At 52.1% G+C, this 19697-nt stretch overlaps 6 protein-coding genes across 6 annotated transcripts; 4 read left to right on the forward strand and 2 right to left on the reverse strand.

Moving 5' to 3' along the window:
- Positions 1-1666: 1666 nt before the first annotated feature.
- MRS44_003558 (uncharacterized protein) lies at positions 1667-3266 on the forward strand (the record flags this gene model as incomplete). The annotated part of the gene is made up of 2 exons (XM_046272037.2): positions 1667-1929; positions 1982-3266. The coding sequence occupies 2 exons, from the start codon at positions 1667-1669 to the stop codon at positions 3264-3266; spliced, it is 1548 nt and encodes a 515-aa protein (XP_046137680.1).
- Positions 3267-3538: 272 nt separating this feature from the next.
- MRS44_003559 (uncharacterized protein) lies at positions 3539-4405 on the reverse strand (the record flags this gene model as incomplete). The annotated part of the gene is made up of 1 exon (XM_046275405.2): positions 3539-4405. The coding sequence occupies one exon, from the start codon at positions 4403-4405 to the stop codon at positions 3539-3541; it is 867 nt and encodes a 288-aa protein (XP_046137681.1).
- Positions 4406-5090: 685 nt separating this feature from the next.
- MRS44_003560 (uncharacterized protein) lies at positions 5091-7438 on the forward strand (the record flags this gene model as incomplete). The annotated part of the gene is made up of 5 exons (XM_046268508.2): positions 5091-5342; positions 5396-6205; positions 6253-6608; positions 6656-6768; positions 6816-7438. 5 exons carry the CDS (start codon positions 5091-5093, stop codon positions 7436-7438), a joined length of 2154 nt encoding a protein of 717 aa, XP_046137682.1.
- A 4170-nt stretch (positions 7439-11608) lies between these two features.
- Positions 11609-12999, forward strand: MRS44_003561 (uncharacterized protein; the record flags this gene model as incomplete). Its single annotated transcript, XM_046268509.2, has 4 exons — positions 11609-11795; positions 11849-11905; positions 11956-12400; positions 12450-12999. The coding sequence occupies 4 exons, from the start codon at positions 11609-11611 to the stop codon at positions 12997-12999; spliced, it is 1239 nt and encodes a 412-aa protein (XP_046137683.1).
- Positions 13000-13526: 527 nt separating this feature from the next.
- MRS44_003562 (uncharacterized protein) lies at positions 13527-15165 on the reverse strand (the record flags this gene model as incomplete). Its single annotated transcript, XM_046275406.2, has 3 exons — positions 13527-14475; positions 14523-14860; positions 14911-15165. The coding sequence occupies 3 exons, from the start codon at positions 15163-15165 to the stop codon at positions 13527-13529; spliced, it is 1542 nt and encodes a 513-aa protein (XP_046137684.2).
- A 411-nt stretch (positions 15166-15576) lies between these two features.
- Positions 15577-16365, forward strand: MRS44_003563 (uncharacterized protein; the record flags this gene model as incomplete). The annotated part of the gene is made up of 3 exons (XM_046279364.2): positions 15577-15589; positions 15649-15891; positions 15938-16365. The coding sequence occupies 3 exons, from the start codon at positions 15577-15579 to the stop codon at positions 16363-16365; spliced, it is 684 nt and encodes a 227-aa protein (XP_046137685.1).
- Positions 16366-19697: the final 3332 nt, after the last annotated feature.

Consider the following 19697-nt stretch of genomic DNA (forward strand, 5'->3'; position numbering starts at 1 on the left):
ATCGGCTTGCAGTGTCTGGTGCAGCTTCAATGCAACGCGACTGCAGGTCCCTTTTATAGCTCAAGCACCGACAGCTCAAATAACCTTGTAATTAACCTCAGACCATAGCTCAAGACACTTCAACTTACACAGCGCCATGATCGCCGTGCCAGATAGAGCGGATCATTCCCAGACAGGAAACTCCATGTCGCCCTTGGCCTATCGGCATCAGCAGCAGAAATGGCAGGTCGCAATGGCCAAGGGTCTTGGCAACGGGCTGGCGCCGCTACCCCCATGTCGTGGCGCGAGAGCACGAGCTCCTGATTCGCCAGATAATTACAGGGTATGGCAGAGAGACGCGGGGCGGTGCGCAGAGGAGCTCCCCGAGATGGTAATGGTTTGTGTGCTCACGCTGCGATATCAAGAGGAGCAAGGTCCGTGATAGGAGGGATGAGCTCCGGGGGAGGCGAGTGGGGAAGGCGAGGGAACTTTGTTAGAGGAAGAAGGCACTTTTGAAGGGCTTATCGTCATGAGATGAATATTGTGGTTAAACATACGAGATGCATTGTATCATGGGAGGAGAGGTTGGGGTGATGACTGTGTGCTGAGAGATAGAGTGGTCATCAATTGGTGATGGAAGGAAACAGAGGACAAGATGGAGGCAGGAAGGTCTGTAAGAAGTTGTTATGATGGAGTCTATTCGGTTCGACACTGTTAGTTCTTTGTGGTCTTACTCTATTCTTGGGGCTCTAGGTAGGTTGTCCCAATTGGAGGACTAACTTGATGTTGTGGCGGCTGGCAGACACGACTGGGGTTAAGTGAAGCTTGGCTCTGACTCTTCTTTTAAGATCTCTGCTTACAATAATGGTGTATTAAAAACAAGATATCTATGACGAAAAGTATACCTTAGTGGAATACATTTGTTCCTTTTTATCTTCCTTTTCGAGCTATCCTCCGGGGAAGATATGCCAAAGCCTTCATAGGTACTATGGGTGGTGTCTTGTTCTTTTCTTAACCTAGAGCACCAAATATGGCTGGCTGCCCGCAGACCGTTTCAAAGGTTGAACAACTACCTACGTCAGCTTAGGCTAAGCTTATCGAGATGATAGATTCTTATCGGATTAGATCAGAGCGTCAAACGGTCACCGGATTAGAGGAATACTTTCGGATTAGAATTTGCTTGTCGGTTTAGAAATGACTGCTCGGATTAGAGTGGGCTTCTCGGTTTAGAGAAGATTCGTCGGATTTGAGAATGGCGACATCCAAGCTTCATCTGGCAGAAATAGCAAAGATCAAAGTTATTCATCCGCCATAAATCACGTTTCTATGAGCTTTCCATCAATCAATGCCCAAATCATTCATAATTTACATCACAAACACCCATGAGCTGAGCATCATGACAATCATCTTTCCCGTGGCTCTTCACCGCCTACTCCTTTCGGCTCGGGGTCTCGGTATTGACTAAGCCATTCACGGATAGTCTCGGCATTGGCGGGGTAGAGTTTGCTAATTGTGCCGTCCCGCCACTTCGAATGTCTCTGATTTGATCGTGGTGGATTGTGCAAGACTCCGCCGTGGCGTGCTTGTCTTCTCGTATGAGAAGAGCTTTGAAGCTTTCTTTCTCTTCTTCTTTTTATTCCAAAGCTATACTTTACAGCTTAAACATTTCCTAAAAACCGCTGCGAACATGGCGTCTCAGGTCCCCCACGTTCCTCCTCGCGCTGCCACCGTCCAGTCGGCCACCGAGCTCATCGGTAACACGCCTCTCGTACGACTGAACAAGATTCCTCAGTCGCTGGGTATCGAGTGCGATGTCTACGTCAAGCCTGAGCTGTTCAGCGCTGGTGGCAGCGTCAAGGACAGAATCGCCTTGAGGATGATTGAGGAGGCTGAGAAGAGTGGCCGTATCAAGCCTGGCGACACTCTGATCGAGCCTACCAGCGGAAACACGTAAGATTTCCCATGCTTGCAACCATATCCTCGCAGTAACTAACCATTGCAGTGGCATTGGTCTCGCCCTCGTCGGTGCCATTAAGGGCTACAAGACCATCATCACCCTCCCCGAGAAGATGTCCGCCGAGAAGGTCTCGGTCCTCCGTGCCCTCGGCGCCACCATCATCCGTACCCCTACGCAAGCTGCCTGGGACAGCCCCGAGTCTCACATCGGTGTCGCCAAGCGCCTCGAGAAGGAGATCCCCAACGCCCACATCCTGGACCAGTACAGCAACAAGGATAACCCGCTCGCCCACGAGTTCGGCACCGCCGAGGAGATCTGGGAGCAGACTGCCGGCAAGATCAACGCCATTGTTGCTGGCGCTGGTACTGGCGGTACTATTACCGGTCTTGCGCGGGGTCTCAAGAAGCATAACAAGGACATCAAGGTCATTGCGGCGGATCCTCAGGGCAGTATTCTTGCTCTGCCCGAGCTTCTCAACGAGGAGCACGCCAACGAGTCTTACAAGGTGGAGGGAATCGGCTATGACTTTATTCCCGACGTTCTCGACCGCGAGATTGTCGATAAGTGGTACAAGACCGACGACCAGCAGTCCTTCTACCTTGCCCGTAGACTCATTTCTGAGGAGGGTCTTCTTGTTGGTGGCAGCTCCGGCTCTGCCATGGCTGCCATGCTTCTCGCGGTCAAGGAGTTCGGTTTCAAGAAGGGTGATGTCGTGGTTGTCATCCTCCCCGATAGCATCCGAAGCTACCTCTCCAAGTTTGCCGACGACGACTGGCTGGCAGCCAACAACCTGCTGCCCGTCAACGGAGTCGAGTCCACCGCTGCTGGTGCCCAGAAGTCTTCGGACCCCTACGAGGGCGAGACTATCGCCTCTCTCCGCCTCAAGCCCGTCACATCAGTTGGCGCTACTTCTCTGTGCTCCGAAGCCATTGAGACTATGCGCGACAAGGGCTTCGACCAGCTCCCCGTCCTCTCAGCCTCTGGAAATAAGCTGGTTGGTCTCGTGACTCTGGGCAACCTGCTGAGCTACATCTCCCGAGGTCGCGCCACCGCGCAGAGCCAGGTCAAGGACGTCATGTTCGACTTTGCCCGTCTCGACGAGATCGTCACCGACCCCCGCGAGTTCGCCTCGCCCATCAACCCTGGAAAGAGGAGAAAGTTTGTCGAGATCACCAAGGACACCCCTCTCAGCACCCTCAGCAAGTTCTTTGAGTGGAACAGTGCAGCCGTCGTGACCGAAAAGGCCGACGACTCCAAGTCCCTGTCCAAGCCCATCGCGGTCGTGACAAAGGTGGACCTCCTCACATGGATGGTCAACAAGAAGTTGTAAGAAGAAGGAGAGTGAGCCTCGCGAGAGGCCGGAACGAGTACTCATGTTTTCAACGACATTCACGTCTGGCGTTCCGGGATAGAGAAGCGTAGGAAATCTTTAAAGGCAGGCGATTTCGGTTTTTAGAACTGGGCATGGATCTTGGGACAGTAGACTCAACATCTACAATGGATGGCATCATGTGATGGGACCAGCTGCGTAAATTAAAAAGAAAATGTCATTAATACAACTGATATCCCAATCCGCCCTTTTTCATGATTGTTTTTGCTTCCCTAGGATTTACACACCCGTTGGGCGATCCACCACCACCACTTGTCAGCGCCAGGGCCGTCGCCAGAGACGTTGCCGGGGAGGACCTCGACGTCAATGTCAAACTCCTGGAGCTGGCTAAAGGTGAACTTGGAAGAACCGTACTCGCCCAGCCAGGAATCCTGCTCCTCGGAGCCAATGTCGTCGGTTCCAACTCCAGAGTCCAACAGTCCCTTGCTTCGCGAGGCGCGGATTCTAGTCAGCTCGGCCTCCAGGTTCGTCATAACGAGTGTCGAGGGCAGAGCGGTGAAGAGATCCATCTTGTTTGCGGCAATCAGAACGGGGATAGACACCTTCGTCTTGGAGTTGGAAGTAGCGCGCTTCTGGAGGGTCAGAAGCACATCGTAGAGGTACGCCGCGGTGGGTGCCAGGACATCCTGCTCGCTAATGGCGGCGGCGTCCACCATAAAGACAACGGCCTTGAGCTTGTCGGTGCGGGCCACCTTCTCCATGGCCACGAGGCGCAGCTTGCCGTGCCCGGGGGTGTCGACAAGGAGGAACTTGGTATACGTGCCATCGGTGGCATCGTGGTTTCGGAACGAGTGCTTGGTAGCAGAGTCGGTGGAGGCGTTGAGCTCGACCGACTGCGGGACTTGCGAGGTGTGCGTCTCGGTGCCTGAGGAGCCGCGCTCGAAGAGGGTCAAGAGAGAGGTCTTGCCGGCGTTGGAGGGGCCGATGAGGAGGACGGTCGGGGCTACGGTGTAAGTCTTTGAGGAGGACAGAATAACGTGGAGGATGATCGGGGCGAGAACGATGATGAGTGCGCCGACGATAATTGTTGTGGCCGAAGGCGTCATGATGGCCTCAACCACCTCGGTGAAGGTAGGCATTGTGGATGAGCGATGCGGCACCAGACGGGCGCCTACGGTGATTGCGATTGTTGTGCTGTTGAAGAGTAGGCGGATAACTCAAGGGTATCCGAAATGCATCCACAGCGTCAAAGCCGACGTCTGCGCATGCAATTGTTCGACGGCCAGGATGTGAAGCTGTGCGAACGACTATCTGGCCAACCCACCTCATCCACCGGCGAGCTCCTACACCGGACGCCACAATACGGTGCAGCCACTCACAGGAACCCTACAGCCACAGCACGAGCCACATCCCCGAAAGCGGATAGGGGGAAATGGAGTAATCAGCCACAAGACCCTTGCAATCACGGCACCCCATCACCGGCAAGTCTGAGGCGTGCGGCTAAGCCCCTTTAGGCAAGGCCAATGCTCAGCCGCGCTCGGCATCACGGCTTCAGTAATACGTAGTCCTTCTCCACGCGCCGCTGTCCAAAATTGGTCAGTTCGTTCGGGTCAGCATTGGCATTTTTTCTTCCTCTCCCTCTTCATTATTTTCCCTGTTGCGCGTGGGAAGTCTGATGATGTTTATGCTGTACGAATAATCGAATATCCTCTCCTGTCCATTGTCTCTGTTTGATCTTTTGTCGAGTCCCGAGCATCCGTTGCTCCCCCTCAGTCGCGCGCCTCGAATCCACGGTCCCCCTGGCTTTCATCATCATCCTTCGCCATGAGTAGCAGCAGCAGCACCTCTGGTGCGCCAACTGCGCCCATTCAGATGTCGTCCAAGTCGAATGCCGCCACGCCCAAGCTCAATAGTGAAGTGGAGATGGGCAGTCTTCCCGGTGACGACAGCCAGAACCAGGCGGATGATATTATGCAGCTGGCCAGGATAGGAGACGTTCCGGCCATGGAGAAGTTGTTCGAGTCGGGCGAATACGATGCCACCTACAGCGATGACGAGGGAATCACACCCCTACATGTGAGTTGTCTGCTGCGGTTGGCGATGACGATGATGGCTGACCTAGAATCCAGTGGGCCGCAATTAACAATCAGTATGCGATGTGCAAATTCCTGATCGAGCACGACGCCGAGATCAACAGGAAAGGAGGCGAGTCGGTAGCGACGCCTCTTCAATGGGCTGCTCAGCGATGCCACTACTACACCGTCAACCTGCTCCTCCAGCACGGCGCAGACCCTCTCATCACCGACGCCCAGGGCTACAACACCCTCCACATTTCGACTTTTAACGGAAACGTCCTCCTACTCGTGCTCCTTCTTCACCAGGGCATTCCCGTCGATGTCCTGGACACTTTTGGCCATACGGCGCTGATGTGGTCGGCTTACAAGGGATTTCCGCAATGTGTTGACCTATTTCTCCGCTGGGGCGCCAGTGTTCACGCGACCGACGAGCAAGGCTTTACCGCTCTGCACTGGGCCTTGGTAAAGGGAAATCCGGGATGTATCCTCAAGCTCATCGAGTATGGCGCCGATCGATTCGCAAAGACTCAGACTGGCAAGACTCCTGCCGTGACGGCCAGCGAGCTCAATACGGAGGGCGCCTGGCACCGAGCGCTCCGGGAATGCGGCTTCAACGAGGATGGCCACCCCGCGGTGCCGCCGTGGCCTGGCGCGAGCTATTTCTTGAAGGACAAGAGGGCGTTCGTCACCAGGTTCCTGTTCCTCTGGCCTTTTGTGCTTGTCTGGGGCATGCTCATGGCTGTCGCACACGCGCCTGTGTACATCGGTCTGCCCCTCGGCCTGGCTGTCGTGTATGGTATTCAGTGGGTTGCGCAGCAGGTCTTGGAGTATGCACCTCCCGACATGCGACATTTCCACAAGACGGTATGTTACTTTGACTCGCTTTGTAATTCGTTTCTAATCATGAATAGCCCTGGCTTACCGGCATCTTTGCTGCATCTCTGTTCTTGGTCGGAGTCAACTGGTTGACGACAGTTCTTTTTGCGACAACTCTGCGAGCAACCGAGGGTCACAGTCATCTGTTCCTTAACATCATCTTTGCCATCTCCTATGGCCTGACGGCGTATTTCTACGTTGCTAGCATGCGATACGACCCCGGCTTCGTGCCCAAGATGAACGGCATTGCGGAGCAAAAGGCTGTCATTGACGAGCTGCTCGCGCAGTGGAAGTATGACGAATCCAACTTTTGTGTTACGTGCATGATTCGAACACCTCTGCGAAGCAAGCACTGCCGCCGATGCCAGCGGTGCGTTGCCAAGCATGACCAGTAAGCTTTTCTCTCCTTTGAGACATGTACAATACTGACCGATTTAGCCATTGCCCTTGGGTATACAACTGCGTTGGTGTTAACAACCACCGACATTTCTTCTTCTACCTCATCTCGCTCTCTCTTGGTATTATTTCCTATGACTGGCTGCTATATTATTGTAAGTTGCTCTCTTCACGTGTATTGGCAATCGCTTACAATGTACAGATTTCGAGATTATCAGCACCAAGGCTTCAGACTCGTGCAATGTCCTTAGCCCTGGACTGTGCAAGTTCATCAACGCTGATTCTTACACTGCGCTTCTGGCTGTTTGGATCAGCCTTCAACTCCTCTGGGTCACGATGCTTCTCTTCACCCAGTTCTTCCAGGTCTCGCGAGCCATGACGACTTACGAGAACATGTTTGGTGTTCAGGATGGCACCGCAATCACTGCCCTCACCTCGACCGGCGCACCTCTTGACCCCAACCATCCATCTCTGTCCGCATCTACTCCTGCTGCTCACTCTCACAAGCACAAGGGCGGTATGCTTAAGCAGTGGAGCCGTATCCTGGGTGTCGACCCCTTCATCGAGACCATCACTGGACGAGGAGCAGTTTCGACCAAGAACAAGCGCAAGAAGAAGAACCCTTACAGCCGAGGCTGCATCACCAACTGTAAGGACTTTTGGTGTGATCCCGCCCCCGTCTTTGGACAGAGGGAAACGGGAACTGCTGTTCTCGGCGGCGAAAAGATCGACTATACTGCCATGTACGAGAGTCCTACTCTGATGCAGTTGACGGGTCGACGAGAGCGGGGTGGCTACGAGGCGGTGGGCACCGAGGAGGTTTGAGATAAAGATAGCCACGAAAGTCTTTTTTGCATTCAGGTGTCACGGGGAATAGACGAGTGGTTGACGGGCTATGTTATGCGATCAATGAGACGGCCGGCAAATGACTAAAGGCAAAGAGTCGGTAAATAATGAAGGCCTACCGGAGGGTGATGTATCACGAACGACTATACACCTGCGAGAGATTCTTGCGAGAAGGGAGCGTGTCTGGGTAGACTTTTCGGAGGGGAATGTATACTATGGATTGGAGTGTGTAATATTAATACGGGGGATTTTCAGGGAATCGGTATTGTTATAAAGAGATTGTTCAACGAGAAGCTGTTGCGTTGAGAGTGGAGTGGATGTGAGGTCTCGTGAGCACTACCCTGTAGTGAACCATCATTCGGAAAGGAAATTCTTGATGCACGTTTATGGTTACGTGGTAATAGCTCGTGAGAATGGCAAGAAGTATGATTACTTGACTTTGCTCTGTGTCATATTTTTCTAGTTCCAGGCGGGATTGGCATTGTGAATTCCACACCGTGGCAGCCGAATCACAACTTCTCGAAAGCATCACCAAGAGCGTCAAGCAGCCGGGTTCACACGCCAGCATCCCTCACGCAATCCCAAGAAGAAAATTCCCCTTCTTCACGGCATTCAAAGTCGGCAACCGCGGAAATCCATTAAATGCACCAATGCATCTACATGAAGCGCCCAGCCTCTCTTCCACCAACAGTGACATCCTCTTACTGTCGTGGCTCACGGGATTGCTTTGTCGAGATACTGCACTCGACTGGATCTCAAAATCCTCATCCAAGGCATTGATGCTCCTTGCTTTTGCACTACGACATTAAAAAATCCAATCGAGGTGTGATTTCCAATCGTGAGGATGCCCGACACGTTACAAAACTCTCCCAATCATCCACGCTGTTGGGGCTGAAATCCAGGGCAACGGGCTCAGCGTTACATGGCATGGTGCGACGTGGCCGGTGTTTCTGGCAAGGCAAGAGATATGTGACGGTGCAATGAGATGCGGCTTTTGAAGGATGGATGGTAGATTCGTAGTGTGGAGGGCAAGGGTGTCCCTGGGGAGAGCTATCTAAGAGTGGATTTTAGAGACGAGGCATATGACGAGGCCGGCTTTGCTTTTAATGAATGCTGTCAGCAGGTCGGCAGTTGCCAAGGCAAAAAGGATGGCTGTCTCGAGTTGATGAGGGCAGTGCTATCAAGTCTGTTGGTCAAGGGAAGTTAGGCCAAGCGTGTTATCTCGCATCAAAAGCCTCCAAATGTTTGTTTCCGCGTTTTGCACTCGGACCAAGCGGCTCAACCGGGTTCTACATGAACTCTGGCCGAGCGTACGTAAACGCGGCCCCGGTGAAGAGGAACCAACCCCTGCCTGTCTCAGCACACGGACGATGTCATCAATGACGGAATTGTTCAAGTCTTGGTATCGGATTCTTTGACCGGCTTTTTTACATGGCAAGGTCTTTTTTTTCGCTAACAAGCGATGACGGGCCGTTGTTTGATCGGCACTCGTTCCGCTCCTTGTTCAGACGAAAACACGACTTCCGAGATGGGCAACTCGAGATGGACTTGTGTAATGTGGATTCTCTGGGCTGAAAAGCCCTCTGTGGACCAAGATCTGTAAGATTTGCACAATATCTCAAGATGCATTCTCACTGAACACTTCGACTTCTCCCTCATGGTGGAGAGACGCAAGAAGCATGCAACGAGGGTGAGAAAGAAGTAATGGATATAATATGTAATATTTTCCCCTTGCAAAGCCACCACGAGAAAGAAGAGGAGGCAATGCAAACTGTGCCCCCTCCTCGATGGTACCTGCATAACTGCGGCTAGGCGTCCTCCGAGGAGACCAGTAGGCGTGCTTGCTTTTTCCTCACGCTTTGTGGCTGCCTCGCTTCTTGATGGCCTGATTCTACGCTGCCCTCCGTTTTTATCTCTGCTCCGTTTTCATCCTCGAGACAAGAGGGAACTTGACCCGGTCGGATCCGTACTCGGTAGACGGGTAGCTAGCTTTGGTGGAGATGGCATAGGGCTAGAAGTGAATGTCTCGGTGTGTTGGTTAGTGATGACAAGTGTGTTGTTGGCTGGTTTCACTATGAAGCGGCAAACAACGACTCCTCTCCTCAGCTTCTCAGGCACGAGATTCGCCTCTCAGATGAGCATCTGACCAGATTTACCTGCACGTAGAAAAAGACCATTCAGCTGGACAAGACAACACGAGTTTATTCCCAGGCAATGCCCGCTTCAAAGGGTGGAGAATGATCCAGGAACAGGGCATAAGCCACAGTCGTCCAAAGCCATTCATTGACCGAGACAATGCAGAAAGAGGCGACCTCGTGGCTGTAGGCCGTGATGTCGCGCATGTGTGAGAGCAATGTCTCAGAGAAAGAACATGGGATTTTCTTCAACTTGCTCAAAAGTCTAGACCAGGTGTGTGTCAATGCCTTGAGAGAAAGACAGGGATTCTTCAGTCTCCATATTGAAGCGTGGTGAAGAAAAAAAAAGTCTGCCAAAAAAAGAAAGGAAGAAAAAGCAACACCAACGGCTAGGGCTTCTCTGGTTCTAATTTGCCGCGCCATTGACATAACTATTACATGTCGCTTAACGGATTCATCAGCGATTACGTTCATATCCGAAGAGGAAGCTGTTGGTTGTGAGTGTTGAGCTGTCACTTCACATGTAAATGAAGACCGTAATCATGGCTGGTGATGTTAGTTTGGAGTCGTTTACCTTGCGGCTCCGCAAGACCTCTTCTCGGTTGTTCTCTTGGCTCGACTCTTTTCGTCCCGGCTCACCCCGGATTCCGTTCTCGGCTTCAAATCCCTTCCGTTTCTATAGAGAAAACTGTCAAAACGGCAAGTCACCCCATTTTTGGTTACTTTCTTCTTCGGACCCCCTGGAAGCCATGCTCGTGCATCTCCACACGAGATCTATCGGTGAGAAGACAAGCAGACACGAGAAAAGAAAGGAAATGAGGAGCACAAAACCACGCGTGGAAAAAGAAAATGGGAAGTCCGATTGTCGAGTCATGGATCAATAAGGTGTAAATTAGACAACCTCTACAACAGGAATTTCCTATTCCGGCAGTGTATTGAACACTCTTGGTGGTTCGATGGGCGTTTTTTGGTTGAAAGTGTAACCTTGGTCGATCCTCCACACTGCCTCGGCTTTTGAGTCGAGTCAAAGAAGTCTGATGTTACGGTAGATTTAGCTGGGTGTGATTGATCGGAAAACCTAGACTGGGAATGCAATCGTCTGTGCTTTTCGTCTCTTCCCCTGGTTTGTGACATGGGTTTGACATGATGGGCTCCAACATGATCGGAGGTGTAACCCTCTGGATGGACATCACGATGGTTTCTCGTCGTAGACGAATACCGTCACTTACACCGACCTCTCTACTCTTCAAGTTATGCTGTACTCTGCACAATTCGAAGCGGGCTTCGTTTCTACAGGGTCAAGGCAAGACGGGAAAACGCCTCAGCCGTCGACCTGCAACGTCCTCACAGCAAGAGGGGCGATGAGGCCATGAATTTTTTCTTCTTTCATGGGGGCTCTTTTTTCTTTTTCTTTGTACTTGCAAAGCCTTTGAAGCTGTCCATGTGAGAGGTGCAACTCCGTCCCCGTCACCTCCGTCCAATCCCCGGCGGAGCCCGGCCTACGGCGAGGAGCGGAGGCAGGGACCGGGGTAGCTAACACTCCGTGTAAGCAAGCCGCCGTTGAAGAAATTCTCTACTCTCTCCACACATAGCAAAGTGCGGGTCATGGGAGGGCCCGGGTTCCTGGCAGCTAACTGCCAGGGGCCCAGACGCGCAAGAACGGAGTCTTCTAAGCTCTCGCTCTAGAGTTTCTTTTTCTCAATGCTGGTTTGAGAGTGAGTGATCACTTTTGCGAGTTCAAAGTCGAACCATTCTCCTCCTTCAGCCTTGGGATGGACCCCGGACGACAACGGTCGTGTCCTGTGAGAATGGATCCCTCGATGAAGGACCCTGAAAGCCTACAACAATGGGCGGGACCCGGATGAGATGGATATAATCCTCTGAGTGTCCGCCATGCTCACTTTGCTACGGAGTTTTGGTTTCGGTTCACGTCCATTCCTTGCTTTCCTCGAGTGGCCGTGACTGTTCAACTTCAAACCGACCGTTCATACCTGTCAACCAACAATCCTTCACAATGGCGGCCATCACCTATGTCATGGAGCCCCCCGAGGGCCAGGTTCGAAGCTTGACCAACCTCCCCAGCAGCGCGGGCGAGGTGGTCCCCGCGGGCGTCGCCACCACCATCATCGCCCTCATCGCCGTGTCGCTGCGCGTCTTTACCAGGAAGTTTGTCGTCAAGAGTGTGCTGGGTGCTGATGACTGTTGGTACTATCCGGTCTGTCGGACTAAAGAGGGAGGCTGACCTTACTGCTAGACCTGTGCCTTACTGGTCTCGCCTTCTCCTTTGTGTTCCTGGGTGTCACTTTGACTCGTATGTGTACATGTCATCCATCTATACATCCATCTCTAACACTTCCTCAGTCCTCAACCTCGGCGCTGGCAACCACCTCTGGGACATCTCCATGGCCGAGTACAGCCCCAAGTTCTGGCTCACCACGCTGGGAAGCACCCTCGTTTACGGATTCTGCATCGCCCTGGCCAAGCTCTCAGTCCTGGCCTTTTACCTCCGTATCTCCCCCGACAGGGTCATCCGCAGGGCTGTCCACATTCTCATCTGCCTCGTCTGCATCTACACCTTCTGCTTCATCCTCCTCAACATCTTCCGCTGCCGTCCTATATCTGCCAACTGGGACCTCTCAGTTAAGGGTGACTGCATCGACAAGGAGATCCCCATTCTCACTCTCGCTATTGCCAACATCCTCATCGACCTCTGCGTTCTTTGCCTTCCTATCCGCATCGTCATCCCTCTTCAGATCCCCACTCCCCAAAAGGTCTCCCTCGCTCTACTTTTTGCGACTGGTGGATTGTGAGTCAACATCCCATCCCATCTCACTTCTCTTACTTACAATGTCTAGTGTATGCATCGCTTCCATCAAGCGGACCGTCGTCACCTACCCTCTTTTGCACACTGTCGACTACACCTGGCACCTCCCCCAACAGCTCATCTGGAGCTTCATCGAGGTCAACGCCGGCCTCATCTGCGCCTCTGTTCCTGCTCTCAAGCCCTTCTGCATGCGCTACATCCCCTTCCTCATCCACTCCCGCCTCCGCTCCCAGGAAAAGTCCTCCAAGAACAGATACTCCCACAGCCAGGAGAAGCGCAAAAGCCGCCACCCCTACAGCAACTCGTACGAGCTCCCCAGCCGCGAGGAGTTTGGCAACGGCAGCAACCCCAGCCAGGACGAGGAGGCTCGCCTCTGGACCATGATGGGAGAGAAGAACAACGCCCTCGAGTCTGTCGACACAAAGCAGGACTCGGACAGCATGGAGACCTTGACTGAGCAGCTGCCTGAGCCTCCTGCCAAGCCTGAGCCTGCTCTGGTTGGCTTCACTACCAAGCGAAGCCAAAACATTGGTGGCATTCAAGTCACCAAGGAGACCGTCATCACTTACGGTCCTTCATAAACAAACAACACAAAAAAACCACAAAATCAACAAATCACACATTTCGAGCATCTTCAGATACTCACTCTAAGCGACGCGCCGCTCAATTAGAGCATTTTTCACAGCCCCGAGGATAGTAATGTCGGCATCGTCCCGACTCGAGACGACCACGGAGGAGATACAGAAAACCCAAGAAGCCTTTCAAAGGCTCGAATGGGAGGATAAAGGCGCCAGCTGTTCAAGCCGATGGCAGCGCCAACCAAAAACAGGGACCGCTGCCTCCTTTCTCAGGAGAGAGAAAGGGGAATGGTAGCGCCGTTTGTAAGACCACAAGGCTTCTTTCATGTTAGAACTTAGATAGAAACGGGGTGGAACCCCATTGAGATACCCTCCAGGATTGGGCTGTATATAGTAATTCTATTCAAATCACAAGATCATGACTTCTATGCCACGCTTTTCCCTGCCTGAATATGAGAGTTCAATTTGGTCTCGAAACTTGCTACAGTGTCTCTTCTGACGATGATAATGAGATAGTAGTGAGTGGTAGATCAGAAGCTTGTTCCTTCATCTCGTGCTTGGTATCCATTACCGTTGGTGAACCTCTCCTCCCTGTCGACAACAGCCTTGGGAAGTCCAAAGCCAACGCCAAAGAAGACAAAGATTCCCCACTTCCACCGGAACGGGTTAATAGCCACACAAAAGACAAACCACCAGACAAGCTCTAGATACGTAAAAAAGTCGAAAGCGCCGGTTGGGCTGCTGATCTTAAGCGCCTTGGTCATGTCGATCCAGCGCTTCATCCAGAATGGGCTGGGGCGGGCAAAGGGATCCATGAGAAACATGAGAAGGATGCGGGTGTAGATGCCGATGTGCCAGTTGCCCACTGTGCCGATGGCGTTGAGGTATGTGCAGTTGATGGCTGAGATGGAGGGGTGTGTAGGTGGGAAGGTCTGGAGGTACCAGTTTGGTGGACCATACGGCTCTTGGAAGCAATCATCGGGGAGGAAAGAGAGAGAAGGACGCTTAAAGCCGGTGGCCATGACAATGATGTCCGCCTCGACGAGCTCTTGATGACCTGGGCCGCCCTTGGGAACGCCCTTGGCACGTCTGTTGACCATGATCCCACGGTCGACAAGCTCCTCGATATCGCAACGGATCCAATCAGCCTTGCCCTCACGGAGCTTATCCATGATATCCGAGTTAACCATGGGCGTATCCATAAACAATCCATTGCCCTTGGCAGGTGCTATTTCCTCAAGATCTCGATAGAAGAACTTGCGGAGGAAGAACTCGGGAATGAAGGATAGGAATGTCTCTTGGCCAAAGATGTTGAAGCTCAGAAGAGTGTCGACGACCATGTTTCGTGGGATAATCCACTTGTCGGAGCGAGAGAGGATGCTGACCTTGGCGGCTTCTTCGGCAAAGGCGAACTCGAGGGCTTCGACAGCCGAGGCGCCGCCGCCAATGATGGCGATTTTCTTGTCCTTGACGTCTTTTCTGTGGAGGGTCAGTATGTATAAAGTATGAAGCACGGATAAACCCACCCAGTCAATTCGCTTGAGTGATAGATCGGCCCGTAAAAGTCGTCCATGCCAGTAATCTTGGGCATTTTGGGATCACCACAAGTTCCAACAGCTGTGATGACGCCCCCAAAGCGCCCAAGAGAGGGGTCGTTGACAATCCATCTGCCGTGATCGTCCTGGTACACTTGTTCAATCTTAGTGTTGAATCGGGTTCTCTCCTTGAGGCCGTAGCGTTCCCAGAGCTGTCGGACCTGACTGAGGATTTGCTGGCGATCGGGATACCCGCGGTTCCATTGGACGGAGGGATGAAAGCGGTACATTAACGAATGAATTTGCAGACCAGACGTCTCATTGACTCTCTGCAGAGATTGTCAGCTAGGGTGGCAGTACTGTCAGAGCGGTAGCTTACACTCCAGATGCCTCCCACTTGATCCTTGGAACCAGCTTCAAAGATGACAACCTCAAAGCCATGACCGATACAATGAGCTGCTGCCGTAACACCCGTGATTCCAGCACCAATGACGGCAATCTTGGGACGACCCTGTCTCGCGTTCTGACCCGGAGGCTTCGGCGATAGCAGCTTATCCGTAAGCCATTGGAAGATCTGATAGAGAAAGATGAAAGGATGAAAGAGCGGATTGACCAGCCCCGAGTCTGAAGCCATGATGAACAATGCCTGTAGTTCAACAACCAGAAATCAATTGGCTTCTCGGTCTAATAAATATCTCGATGATTAAAGGGCTCAGGCTATCATGTGAAATTGTTCCTTGCTGAGACTCGGTCCACGGGCATGACGTCAATATTCACATGTTCAAAGGCCCCGCTATGACGACTCGAGTTCTATTGTTCTACTACCCGGGAAGCTCACGGACAACCACACAGACATGGCTGAAACGGCCGTCATAGCAAGTAATCTTGACCATTCCAGGATCTATTTGTTTACTCGTCCTCGATACTCTTGACCTTTCAATTCCCTCATAAACCCCATCTTTGCAACGCGTTTAACAATTCATCAATCTCCACACCATCTTCCCTCTCACCAATTGGCACATCCAACGCGCTACAGACAAAAATAATGGAGCATCCAGGTAAAAAGTCCCCGCGATGACCTCACTTGGGGGAGAAGGAAGCTCACAGTGAACTACAGTCAGAGAAATCGCCGGCGTGATAAAGGCCCTCGCTCAGGGAAGTCCTGAGGTGCAAGAGTCGGCGCTTAGAGAGTACTTTCTGCCCAACGCCTCTTTCTCCCATCCGTACTGTCATGTGCCATCCATCTCAAAGGGCACGATCCCTTTGGCTGGCGGGCTTGACTCTATCTGGTTGATACTTGGTATCTACCGGTGGTATCGCACTCTAAGTCCACACATCGACATCAAGGTTGATTCAGCTGGTAAGTAGGCACTATCGCTCGTAGCTACAGCTGCTAACATATCTAGTCTTTGACCAAAAAAGTGGCCTTCTATACGTCTCCCTTCGCCAAACATTTGCAGTCTGGTTCATACCACTCTACAAAGCACCGGTTCGGCTGGTGTCCGTCCTCCAACTCACCCAACTATCACCCGACTCCTCTGAGGAAGATGTCCCCGAAAAGCAGCCAACCAACAAGCGCAACGGCAAACCTGGAAGTGTCAAGCCACGCCGGCAGCAGAAGCCCAAGTACTTCATCGCGAGCCAGGAGGACTTGTATCCCGTCAACGACTGCATACAGTTCATCCTCCCGGGTCTAGGCCCCTTCCTTTGGACTCTATGGCAGCTCTATAGCACATGGCTATGCGTCGTTGGATCACTGATATTCCTGCCGGTTTACTTTCTCCTCAACGGCACTCCATCATCAAAGACAAAGAGAAAGACCCCCAAGTTTTGATTCGGAGTGTTGGACGGCGTTTTGGAAAGGTACACGACGGGATGTCTGACGACAAGATTAACGACAGGGTCTTGAGGAATCTAGATACGATCTGTTGCTGGAGGAACGCGGGCGATTTTGTTTCACGTATGATTGCGACGAGATGATGGTCTTTGAGCGGGCGTTTGTCTCACGTATGTAGCTGGGTAAAATCTTCACTCGGAAATATCATTACCATGTGAATTTGAGGCTGAATTTCTTTGTCCCATTTTCGCGTGATTGCCTGAGAGGCGTTGCGCCTTCATTTTAACTCGGAGAAGCGGCGTTGTGGTTGATGGAGTGAGGGCAGATTAGGAGGCGATATCCGCATACCATTGACGACGCCTCAAACGCGGCTGAGGGCCGGCCGATGAGGCTCGTTTAGCTACCGAGATAAAAAAGCTAGTGCAATTGGTCTATCCTGTCTGAGAAGAACGTGGTTTTTAGAATGTTGAGGAGATGGCGTTTAGGTTGCCATCCCTTATCATCCGTGCCGTAGCATTGCCCTATCGATCAGCTTGCTGGCAGGGCGGCAATTGCTACCCTAAAAAGTCTTTGTAAAGTCTGATTTGCGCCAAGGTTGGAGGCGCATGAAGTTGTGAGCTGAAATGTCCCAACGCCGTAGCTGGTCGTCAGGGTGTTGGTACAAGAGGAGCATGATGTCGGGGATAATCCCACCGCTTTTCATTAAAGACTAACCAAAGGGGGGTGAGGTATAGATGAGAGAACGTGAAGTGGTTTCTAACCTACGAACTACTTCCATTAGTCTTGTACATCAAGGACGTTTGACTATGTCCATGTTGGTTTCGAAGAACCCTTCCGCTACGCCATGCTGAGCCACTCGCGGCTGCAAAGGTGTTGAATCTTCCCGATGGCGCACCGATGTTAACTACTACGTAGTACGGACTTGGAAAGCCCCTCAGCGTTAGCTACTAGAAACGTTCCACGGCCCCTGTGGCAAACCATAGCGCCGGATGGGCATGGAATGGGTAAGCTGGATGGAAGTATGTGCTGCTCTTATCAATCTACCTGGGAATAGGACACTGCCTTCAACTACCCAGCAAGAGCAAATTATGTCACCTATAATGGGCTGACCAAGCCTGCCATCTGCTACCCGACCTTCCACAAGAGTTTGATGTGGCGAACTACTGTCCTCAGTCACCTCGCATCGACTCAACCTCAAAGGACCATACCCCATTGTCTCCTCACGTCGCGTCACACTATGTGACATCTTGGTCAACAACACGGCAATGCGGCCCAGAGTTGTGAGCTGACCATGTAATCGGTGGTTTCATTGCTTTGACCAGGTCACGGCCAACACACATGTGAAGGGTACTGTCCCTCCAGCACGCGACAGCCAGACCGTGAAGAGAGATTATCTTGCTCTTAGATTCACGTGTTGTTACAATTCTAACTACTTTTACTTTGAAGCATGTGCGTTGCGAGAGGCCTATGGCCATGCCTTGCATTCCCTTCGACGCCGTGTTCTTGAAGCACATGTCTCTATAGTGACTACAAACAAAGTCGATATGCCCTCAGCACTGCTCGAGATACGATACTCGCAGTCACGTTCTCCACAGTTCGGGTGGGCAACCACTTTGATCATCTGTCAAGTAGGTATACGATGGCACACAGCTTGTAGTCGAAGCGACACTTCTCGGTGCGCCGCCACTGGGTAGTCCCCAGCTGGTCCTTGTGCCAGCCAATGCTGCCCAAGGAAATTTCAAGGCCGCCGTAGGAGCGTGAGTTGTTAATACTCACGTCCGTGCTGCTCACCAGCATCTCAGTAGAAGGCCTTAAAGGCATCAACCAATATCGGCGTCACGAGCCTTGGAACTGTGGTTCCAGGCACAGGCATCGGGTCTTGATAGCGATGACCCGAGACTGCGGCTCCGTGCTACGATTCCAACAGTAGAGGGATTTTAAATGCATTAGTGAACCCAGGAGGTAGCTTGAGAAGAGTGTCTTCTCGTCTGGGATTCCATGGTGATGAATGCAAACAGGCGCACCAGTCCCATGGCACCAACAGGGCCAAGCCGGGCGGCTGCGTTATACCCGGCGTTAGTGCCGGGACCTCTGCCGCTTCCCGAGAACACATCCTTGCCCCATCAAAGAGCTATGAAGCTACTGTATCACTTACGTGATGAGCTCTTTTCACTTTCCCAATCTTGACAGTTATGAGACGCGGGGGGCCGGCTAGATCATTCTGGAGTAGAGACACGCAAAACTTGGGGAAGCGAAAAGAGATTGCTTCGTCGGGTCACAAATGGAGATTGTCTCATGGTGTCCGTGTCTGTGTGCGGCTCCCCGTAGAAAGTGGAGGCAAACATGGGGCGACCCTACCGGCGTTGCCGAGCCGGAGCCGCCACCCGAGGGTCTCTTACTGGACTCTGTCGTAGTCATGAATTTCTTATGGAAGGTGTTCGAGTGAGAAGCTGAATGGAAAGAGGGGAGAGTGCTGAGAGGCTGTGGAACCTGGTGTTGTCCTAGTTTCATGTATATTGCAGATACGGTCAGAGTCAGAGAGTACAGACAACTGACTGAGTCTTGTCAGTTGAAGCATCTCGAGCAGCTCTTCATTATCTCGCATGATGAACCTCTATCCTGCAAGTCACGATGAATCCAACATGCACTCCATTTATCCCTCCATCGTCTTTCCAACGGGAGCTTAACCCACCTCCCCAGCCAATATCCCCAGGTCCATTACCAATGGCATTGACTCGCAGATTGGCCTCCCCGTACCATCTCGCCTCGGCCATCTTCCTTCCAGAAGTTCCATTGAACAGCTTGGGCCTGGGGTGATAACCCTATTTTCTCGTCTCGCGGAGCTTCTGACTCGGGGCCTCCGCTTTTGTCCCAGGGGACATTATGTAAAATGGACCGACTTTTGAGTAACGGAATCCACAAAAACACCATCACCACTTTTTTTTTCTCTCGCAACTGGTGACAGTCTAAGCTTCTAACGTCTGGGGCGATTCAAAAGTTTGATTCAGCGCCTGACCGGTGAAACGCTTGGACAAATGTATCAATTGGTGAGTTTCACTGAATTTTCTTTCTTCTTTCTCGAAGTTGTAAGTTGGAAACCACTGTTGCTGTAAGTGTGAATAGCTGCAACTTCATGTCATGGACCCGCAGTTCATTCGCTTAGTCCCCTGACCCATAACTCGAACCAACAACAAGCTCCTCAGGAACATGCTTCTTCGTCTTCTAGAATCCCTCTTCAAGTGTGGTATCCACTATCTGACCCTCTTGTTCATGGATCGACAACTGGCCCTGGCCCTACGCATGACTGGTGCAACCCCATCGAATGACAG

The sequence above is a fragment of the Fusarium solani genome, assembly GCF_023522795.1.
Source record: "Fusarium solani strain SB1 chromosome Unknown bctg00000001, whole genome shotgun sequence".
Classification (NCBI taxonomy): Eukaryota; Fungi; Ascomycota; class Sordariomycetes; order Hypocreales; family Nectriaceae; genus Fusarium; species Fusarium solani.